The 10,177-nt window shown below is 39.6% G+C and overlaps 1 protein-coding gene across 1 annotated transcript; it reads left to right on the top strand.

The window, feature by feature from the left end:
* Positions 1-867: 867 nt before the first annotated feature.
* Positions 868-7,093, top strand: LOC306748290 (high-affinity choline transporter 1-like; the record flags this gene model as incomplete). The annotated part of the gene is made up of 8 exons (XM_079231445.1): positions 868-1,051; positions 1,524-1,637; positions 2,206-2,361; positions 2,462-2,610; positions 3,162-3,305; positions 3,519-3,672; positions 5,714-5,931; positions 6,440-7,093. 8 exons carry the CDS (start codon positions 868-870, stop codon positions 7,091-7,093), a joined length of 1,773 nt encoding a protein of 590 aa, XP_079087571.1.
* Between the last annotated feature and the right edge of the window lie 3,084 nt (positions 7,094-10,177).

Here is a 10,177-nt window from a genome sequence, read left to right as displayed (position 1 = left end):
TTTAATTCATCATACTATGCCACAGAGCAGCCTGAACACGTTTTAAGAACATTAACATTTAAAAGACATCGCGTGGGTAAACTGGCAGAATCATTAGAGTAAGCCATGTCTGTAAAGCAAGCGGAAATGCGCGCGTAAAACATCTTAAACTGCCTTAAAAAGCTTAACAAGTGGAACACTAATAATACCATTATTTATAATTTGGGATTTTTCTGATTCATATATTTTGATTTGATGGAGTGCCGATTGTTCCCCGAATTCACGCGTCAGTTGGACACGGTAAGGTATTGTTATTTGTGGAAGAAAAAGATTATGATATTTTTCTCTAATATTAATTCCGTCTTTGAGGTTTAAAAATGATGTTCATGTATATTATTTTAGTGACCCGGGGATGTTATAGGTGTCATATGAACCTGCATGAGGCGTGAAGTTGATCAATCCGTAGAAAACATGGTATTCATATTTATAACTTTGTATTCTCTAACTGGAAACAACTTGGTGTCAGTTTGAAATATAAAAACTGTGATCAATCAACATGATAATATATTTAATCTGGTCACTTTTAAGAATCTGGATGCTTTACATTAAGTGTTTGGAAAATAGTGTTTTAGAGTTGGTGATCAAGTTACTATTCTTATTCATATTTTCCAATCTCCACATAAAACGCATAGACGCACAGTACGTGAGCCTGTGGTGATAACCTTAAATTGGTGTGGCACAAGGTGATGCTTCTGTGAAATATGTATTTGGGATTCAAACACCATTGAAATGATTTTCTTTCTCTTTCTTTCTCTAAAGTTCATGAGCTTCCCGTTCCCCGCGCGAAATAGTACTTAAACTCGGCGGGAGGAAGCGGACGAAAGGAAGATGGCCATCCACGTCGAGGGTATCGTGGCTATCGTGATCTTCTACCTCCTGATTCTGGGGGTTGGGATCTGGGCCGCGTGGAAGAACAAGAGCTCCGGGGCTGCCGATGGTGGAGACCAGAGCGAGCGCATCATGGTCGGGGGAAGGGACATCGGACTGTTTGTGGGTGGATTCACAATGACCGGTGAGTTCCTTAAATACGGGGATTCTTAGATTTTTTGTTGTTGTTGGTATAGGTGTTGTTTAATCAGAAAAAAAAACAATACATTCCATCAACGCCGTCGTTTACGCACGGACAGCCACAAATATAATCGATTGCCACGACTTCCAAAATGACAATCAATTTAGTTCTGAACGTTTAAAGACGCAGCAACTTAATGCTGAAACGTTTTAATCAACACTGTACGTTTAAATATGTACCGTGAGTCCGGAGGTCCCGTGTAATTGTTGAATGACTTCAAATCTGTTTTCCCAACACCAAATGTATTCCGCTGGATTTTTACCAAATCATAATCACAACCATAAACTGGTTTAGTGAATCCCTTTCCATCCACAATAGACAACCATGACTCGTAGAGTTATTGTCATTCTAATTGATTTATGTAACATGAACACCAAACCAATGTTTTTTACAAAATGTTCTTTCTTGGTTTCAGCCACTTGGGTGGGTGGGGGCTACATCAATGGGACAGCAGAGTATGTCTACCTGCCAGACTTTGGCCTTGCTTGGGCACAGGCGCCCTTTGGATACGCTCTCAGCCTGGTAGTAGGTAAGAGCCAGTGTCTTTGTATAAGCCCTTTCTTTAATTATACTGTAAAAAGTTAGTGTATTAAATAACCATAAGAAGGCATTGAGGTACTTTTTAAATAATCATACCAGTAGTTTTGATTGTTTTTAGGCCATTTACCACAAATTGCCTCTAGTTGAATGTGCTATTCCTACTTTTAAGTATAGCTAATTGATTCCAGCCGTTTATTTTACAGTTTTATGGTAGGAAGGTTCTTTTGATAATTTATCTTCTACTTTTATTTTTCTCACCCTGCAACATGTGGCGATGCAGTGTAGACCTTTTGAATTAATCTGCACATAAAACTGCAATAGCCTACCACACGATAATGACATCACTTTGACAATAAGTTCTCTCAGAAATATCATAAACAAGAATACTTAGTGCTTCAACCACACATAAACAGGAAGCTCCATAGGGTCACTATATATAAATGATGCACCAGATACAACATTGTCTGTCAAGTGAATAAGATATTATATAATGTAATTGATTCAGGTTGTCTCTTATCCTATTCGTCTGCCTTATCTTGTTGTTTGAAATCATTCAGGTGGCCTTTTCTTTGCCAAGCCCATGCGTTCACGTGGATACGTCACCATGCTGGATCCCTTCCAGCAGCTGTATGGGAAAAGGATGGGCGGCCTGCTCTTCATCCCCGCACTCATGGGGGAAATCTTCTGGTCTGCGGCCATTTTATCTGCCCTGGGTGGGTGATTACTGAACAGGAACACTTCAATAATACCACCTCCATGTTAATAAGTACGCTTATATGACTAAACTTGTGAGCTGAATGTATTGTGCTGCAGGTGCCACTCTGAGTGTGATCGTGGACATAAACATCAACATGTCGGTGGTGATCTCAGCCCTGATAGCTATCTTTTACACACTTGTTGGAGGACTCTACTCTGTTGCATACACAGACGTGGTCCAGCTCTTCTGTATCTTTGTGGGCTTGGTGAGTTTCACTGTCAATGTCTACCAAGCCAGGGACTCTAAAGATGGCAAGGAGTTCCAGCATGGACTTCTGTATGATTAAACAGGGTTTTTACCTGTAGACTGAAGGACAATACCATTACCTGTACTGCATTATTCTGCTCAAAATGTGAAGCTGTCATTAGCCTATATTGTGATCTTTTGTCTTGCTAAAACCTTCTAAAATATATCAAGCATCCATATATGCATGTGGACTTTCATCAAAATGTGAATTAAAGTGCATGTATTGTGCAAAGCATAATATAATCTCATGAGAGATGTGTCACATTGGCATGCACATTAAAACGTACACCTACAGACACTAGTTTACTACTGTGCACCTAGCATTGAAATGCTATCAGACTTTGTGGAACAATAAGTAGAACTTGAATGCAATGTCAGAGAACTTTGACAGTGTAAACCTACTACAATCACAGAATATATATATATATATATATATATATATATATATATATATAAATATATATAGATATATAGATATAACATCAATACTATTTGCATCCTCTCCATCAGTGGATCAGCGTGCCTTTTGCTCTGTCCAATCCTGCCGTGTCGGATATCACCATTACAGCCAAGGAAGTAATCTACCAGTCACCCTGGCTGGGCAAGATTGAGCCTGAAGACAGATGGCTCTGGGCAGACAACTTCTGTTTGCTGGTAAGCTTTTCTTTCATCAGATGATTCATTAAGAAGCATTTGAGTTTGTATTTTTGCGATACAGGAGTATTATTTAGAATAACTGGAAGCACCATTGATGAACAGCTTAGTCATATTTGTTGTGCCAAGAGTAGGTTTCAGAGCTGTGGAGGTCTAGCTGACTGTTCTGCATTGGTTTGGTGTCTGTATTTACGATGGTGTTTCTGTTTCTAGATGTTGGGGGGGATTCCCTGGCAGGTCTATTTTCAACGGGTTCTTTCTGCCTCTTCAGCTACCTATGCCCAGGTCCTTTCCTTCATCGCTGCCTTCGGCTGCTTGGTCATGGCCATCCCCTCTGTCCTTATAGGAGCTATAGGGGCCTCCACTGGTAAATACACACACCCACACACACACACACACACACACACACACACACACACACACACACACACACACACACACACCATGAATTCACCATAATTCAGTCAGTAGGTGACGAGTTGGGATGAGAATGTTTGGTTTATACAATGTGAGAAAGCAGAGCTCTTGCTATATGTATTTATTCTGATAGCTGGCAGATACTGTATCACACATTCATTCTGCTTCATTGTGTAAAATACTGTTCAAATAAATTAAGATTATCGTCCTTTGTTTGTAAATGGACACAAGCCAAGTACTGATTCAGATCAAATAGCTTCGACTGCATGTTGTTTACATCTGGATTACATGCCTAGAAATGACAAAAAAATTACCAAACTGTAATAACACCTAATTTTTCTATACACACACACACAGTTGTGTCTGGATCACAGCTGTTATATCACTGATGAACAGAAACATTTCAGACACTGATCTATGAAGGATGTGCACACGCACAGACCCACACACATTGATTAAGCAGTTAATGAAAGATCACAAGACAATTAAAACATTCAGGAATGTGATCCTTTATGCAAACAGGAAATTGTGATCAAAGGGAAAAACGATGCCTTCCTGGCTTGTTTGTACCCCAGGAGCTTTATTTTCAGATGCATAAATGCAGATGCGTACAGTATTTGGAGTGTAAACAACATCCGATGGATCCTGTCATGACACGCAGAGGAGAGAGTCATCAGACCATGCCGATTTAGTGAATATTACATCTGAAGAGGAGCTAATTAATCTGGTTTGTCTGAAGCTGTTTCATGTATTACTACCAGCGCTAAACAACCACTGCTTGGGAATATCCAGCGGAAGGAGAGAAAGACACCGATTGTATACCTCTGGAGGATGAAGAGAAGGATTAAAAATAAGTGTCAAAAAGACAGTTTCAGGGGGAAACTAAGAACTAAGGTTTTCCCGCTGAATGGGAGGATGTATATGAAGGACAGGAGATACGTTCTCCTTCCCTATGGAGTTAGACCTGGTAGTTTCAGAGAGACATTCATTGTCCCCAGACAGTGAACCCTAATGACTTTGATGATCCCCTCACTTTTCCTCTAGCGCCACCATGAAGTCCGCATTTTCAGTTTTGACTGAAATATCTCAGCAGCTGTTGGATGAATTTGTTACACACATTCATTCCCACCTAGTTTAACTGGAACAACTTCGGTGCTCATAGGCCAATATTTAAATGTATCCAATATTTTGGTGAATGACTAAATACCTGAGACAATACTGGCACTATCATCAGCCTGCTAAACTATGACGGTGTACATGATAAACACGAAAATGATATCTTGCAAACTGTAGGTAACAGCTCAAAATGTCTCATTAGAATAAATGGCTTCCTGCACACATACATCATTATTAATAAAATAGTAATACCAAATGCAATTAAACTCGTGTTTCATATTAGGACCAATGATCCATTCGGGATCAACCAGTGTTTTGCCCATAGTTAATATTGCATGGATGTCGTATGTTCAATAAGTAACCTGTTATTTATGGCATCTTTCTTATTACTGTTGCTTTTCCCTGTATTTAGACTAACAGAACAGCATCACATTGATAATCCCTGCTGTATTTTAGACATGTGAAGCCCTTTTGTTTCACAGCAACTAAAGGTATCTCCACAGGGAGCATTATAATAAAGTCTCAAAGTCAAGCCTTTTGTCTGGAAAGCTAAGAGATTTGTACAAAAATTGGAATGAAATAATTAATCCATTTCAAATTCAACAAACTGACCAGAAACATCATTGTATTAATCTTAACGTAGGAACATGGGCCAAGTACTACCTGCTTAACTTTAATTATGTTGTGTTATTGCCTCACAAAAGCCCCTGCATTGTTTTTTGTCTTCAGTTTAATAATGAAGGCAAATATTTTGGTTTAATTTTGCACATATAGATAATCCTGATAATATTCAGAGAATATTACTGATCAGAGGTCCAACAATATGCCTTTACACTTCTACTTACATTTGCATCTTTTACCATTTCTTCCCCCAGACTGGAACCAGACTTCTTATGGGTCGCTCGCTCCGAAGGACAAGGACCAGTCGGACATGATCCTTCCCATCGTGCTTCAGCACCTCTGCCCGTCGTACATCTCCTTCTTCGGTCTGGGCGCGGTGTCGGCTGCCGTCATGTCGTCGGCAGACTCGTCCATTCTTTCAGCCAGCTCCATGTTTGCCAGGAACATCTATCAGCTCGCCTTTCGGCAGTCGGTAAGAGTAACAATTACAGTCAAATTATCTAGAAATCAATTCTAGTTGCATCCAAGTGTCTTACAAATATGTCAGATGATTTTACTCATGAACCTTTTTATTCAGGAAGGCATTTCTTTACCTTGTGTTGATTCATTGTCATTTTTTTAACTTTTTTATTAGGGGTTGCTTTAACCATGTTTTAACTGTTTTTATTTTTGTTTTACTATATATTGGCTCTGTGTCACTGAGTTTCTTCTGAAAGAAAAGTGCGTTTAAAAATGAAATTTATTATTATTATTACTTGCTGAACAAACAAAACCAGACTCCAAGCCTTGAGTGAACATTCAAACGCTCACACTCAAAAGAACTGAAAATGTAATTTATTTAAAAAAATAACAGACCGTCATTTTGGGTTACGTATGAATCCCCTGCTGATGTAACATGTGTAGCTTGTCACTGGCTTATCTGCAGTCTACATGTTATCTTCTTCCTCTTCCCTCTGTTATCTCTTTCTTCTCTCCGCCAGGCTTCAGACAGGGAGATTGTTTGGGTGATGCGCTGCACCATCTTTGTGTTCGGAGCACTTGCCACTGCTATGGCGTTGTTAACAGGATCTGTGTATGGCCTGTGGTACCTGAGTTCCGATTTGGTCTACGTCATCATCTTTCCCCAACTCCTCAGTGTGTTATTCGTTAAGGGCACCAATACCTACGGCTCTGTGGCTGGCTATATCTTTGGTCTTTTGCTGCGTATTGGTGGAGGGGAGCCCTACCTCAAACTCCCGCCCTTCATCTACTACCCCGGTTGGGTGACCCAGGAGAGGATCCACCACGTCACTGGGGATGTGGAGCACTTTATCCAGCAGAGGTTTCCGTTCAAGACTATGTCCATGCTGGCATCCTTCTTGGCAAATGTGGCATTTTCTTACCTGACAAAGTATCTATTTGAAAGCGGTACTTTCTCACACAAGTACGACTTCATGGACGCCGTGGTGACCAAGCACAGCAAGGAGATCATGGACAAAGCCACGCTGGTGAGCCACCAAGACAACATCATTCTTTCGGAGATGGCGCCCGTCAAGCAGGTCCTGGGTGCCTCACTCGCTGGGACATTCATCAACTCGGAGGTCCTCAGTGATGATGAGGCATCCAGTCCAGAGGCTTTTCACAATGAAAACTAGGCAGCAAAGGCACAAAGAATACTAGATCCAAGGGATTTAAAGAAGAAGGAATAATCTAAGAGGCATCCACATTCTTCAGGAAACTTGCTACTGCCGCACTAGAAGCCAAGTCAACAGAAATCTGCTGTGGCTTCCGAGTGACTCCACAAGTTTGTTTTATGCTGATTACATGGTGCCTCCTTCTTTTTTAGTATCCCTTGCCTAGAACCAGGAAGACAATTAGCTGTGTTCAGAATAACATACTCATTCTTTTCTTTTAAATCATGACTGTGAATCTTAAACCACTGCAACCATTTTAATTTAAGTGCTCGGAGGGACTTTCAGGGGAAAAGAAATAGCGGCTTCTGTGGACAACGACGTCTAGAAGGGTAATGAGAGTAATGCAATATCTAACCAAGGAATTGTGTGTGTGTGTGTGTGTGTGTGTGTGTGTGTGTGTGTGTGTGTGTGTGTGTGTGTGTGTGTGTGTGTGTGCGTGCGTGCGTGCGTGCGTGCGTGCGTGCGTGCGTGCGTGTGTGTGACAAAGCAGTGGATGCTCCAGAAACTTTTCATAGTTTAAGTTTGATTAGAGTATTTATTAATAGCAATAATATTTGTAGGATATATGTTGTATAGATACATACAATGTACTGAATTTGCAAATTAATGTATTTCTGTTTTTGTTTAATGTTTTCACTGTGTACCTTCAAGCAAACTTTCATTCATTTCCGTATACGTTTTGAAAATCAATTTGCAATCTTTGTCTTTGTCAAACTTAACCTACGATTGTGTTGTGCATCTTTGAATTAATTTATAACTGCATTAACAATAACATTGACATCAATTCAAGTTCATTTTCATATATATATATATATATATATATATATATATATATATATATATATATATATATATACATACATACATTAATGGAACCCAATGGCAGCCTGGATAAGAATTCAGAAAGCTAAAACGCTAAGCTTTAAAAATGATTGGCTTTAACAAACGGTGTACTTCATTAATATATAAAATGGTCACACAGACGCTATTTTGAATCGTGTGTGTGTGTGTGTGTGTGTGTGTGTGTGTGTGTGTGTGTGTGTGTGTGTGTGTGTGTGTGTGTGCCGATCATGGTTTGTTTGCTCATCCTAAACCTGTATTGACTGGCCAGCCACAGCAGGTTAGAAGGAGACAAGAAATTATTGTTCTTCCCGAGACGGTGTCAGTAGCCCCGGTCTTTATCGATCTCATCCCCAGTCGATTAGCCCTCAGGACATTTGATTAATGCTGCAAAAATGTTTGAAACGGCGGTTTATCAGGGTTTGTTTGACAGTGTGTCATTTACAGCGATGACATTTGAAAGTTTGTCACTGATTGAGTACCATTATTCATAATTCCCCAACTTGAGTTTTTCCAGGTCTGGCTGTTTCACACTGCTGCTCTATGTGACCAGAATCAAAAGGAGTTTTCACTTCATACTGTGATTTTTGGCATTGTTAAGTGTTACTGTCCAATTGACTTGTTCACTCTGTGTTTATCTTCTCTCAGAATTGCTGTCGTTTGTTGGTGTCTTTTTGAATCTATGGACTCACCTTAATTCAATGGTCAGTCATGGAGAATTCCTGGGTTTGAAACGCCGGATAAAAGTGACCACTTTTATAGAAATCACTTTTTCAGCTGTCGATATTCTATATTTTATTTTATTTATTTGTATCAACAATTAAGAGAAAAACAAAAGATGTGTCTGACCTTCTGACCCCGTCTATAGGCGCTCAACCGCAAGCCCATTCTTTACGACTTAAGACCTCAAATCTTTAAAAAGTGGTTATAAATAAAACATTTTACTTAAAGGTGGAACAATTTGTTAACATAGCTGGGCACTGCAGTTTCCAGAAAACAGGAGTAAATTGTGCATTTGTTGGCAGACTATTTATAAATTAGGCATCCTATTGGGTATTTAGAGCAGCAGGACAAAGTATATGGAACTGACTCAATGTAAACTACAGTGAGTTGATCTTAATGAAGGAATATATCATCCAGTGGAAGGTGTGGTTCACTGATGTGTTTTAAGTAGTTTCTTGGACAACAATGGAGCTTTATGAGATGGCATGGAGGAAGCATCTAGATCAGGCTTTGGCTGCTCAGATGATACTTGTTAGGATTAATTAATTGTTGATTTTGGTCTTAGGTATTTGGTGACAATAAGAAAAATCTAGTACAACACCAGCCTTATCCTTTAAGGTGGCAAGATGGCCTTATAGTTAGTCTTTAGAGAAGTGGACTTGAACTCTGTATGCAGCTGCTGAGGTAAAGTAAAACACATCAAATCCCAGCCTGATACTATCTCGCCTCTCAAACATAAACAACAGTTATGGGTTTTTTCCCCCAAGATGACGTCAGCTTGAAAGTGAATGGGGTGACTGCTCGTCTGATGTGTCAGGCACTCTCATTGACTCAACTGTGAATGTAAACCTTCATCCTCATCAGAAAAGCTTCATAACGTCTGTCGTAGTTTCGGTTCATTCCCAAACCGGAGCGCACATTTGTGTCTATATGTCGTAAATTGCAACGATGCTGTATTTTTGTGTGATAAATGTATATACCAAAAAAAAGCATAGAAACAAATTAGTCTACTTTTAAATGCAGCATTAAAAATGATGTTTGTTGACAGTGAACTTACAGCTATTTATTTATTCATGCAGTGTCTATAAGAGTATAGTTGTAAACATATGTAAAGTCAGTTGAATAAATTATATTATTTAGCACATTTGTTTTTTTTCTCTCTATATGTACATACTTGCATTATAGCATTGTACATGTGTACACAATTTGCATATGTGTCAACTTTCAATTATTAAGGTATGAACAAAATGGAAAGATGTGTGTGTGTGTGTGTGTGTGTGTGTGTGTGTGTGTGTGTGTGTGTGTGTGTGTGTGTGTGTGTGTGTGTGTGTGTGTGTGTGTGTGTGGAGAGTGTGGACTGTTTAGTAGAGGGTTTAATCTCGAGGTTGCCGCCTGCTTGGGCGCATCAATCAAAACACCCACCTCAAAATTATTGGACAGCAGAAACGCAATGCTGTCAATCTTTCTCATACACACTCACAC

The sequence above is a fragment of the Taurulus bubalis genome (assembly GCF_910589615.1).
Source record: "Taurulus bubalis genome assembly, chromosome: 15".
NCBI classification, from domain to species: domain Eukaryota; kingdom Metazoa; phylum Chordata; class Actinopteri; order Perciformes; family Cottidae; genus Taurulus; species Taurulus bubalis.
Note: the sequence above shows the minus strand (reverse complement) of the source record. Positions and strands in the feature narration are given on the sequence as shown.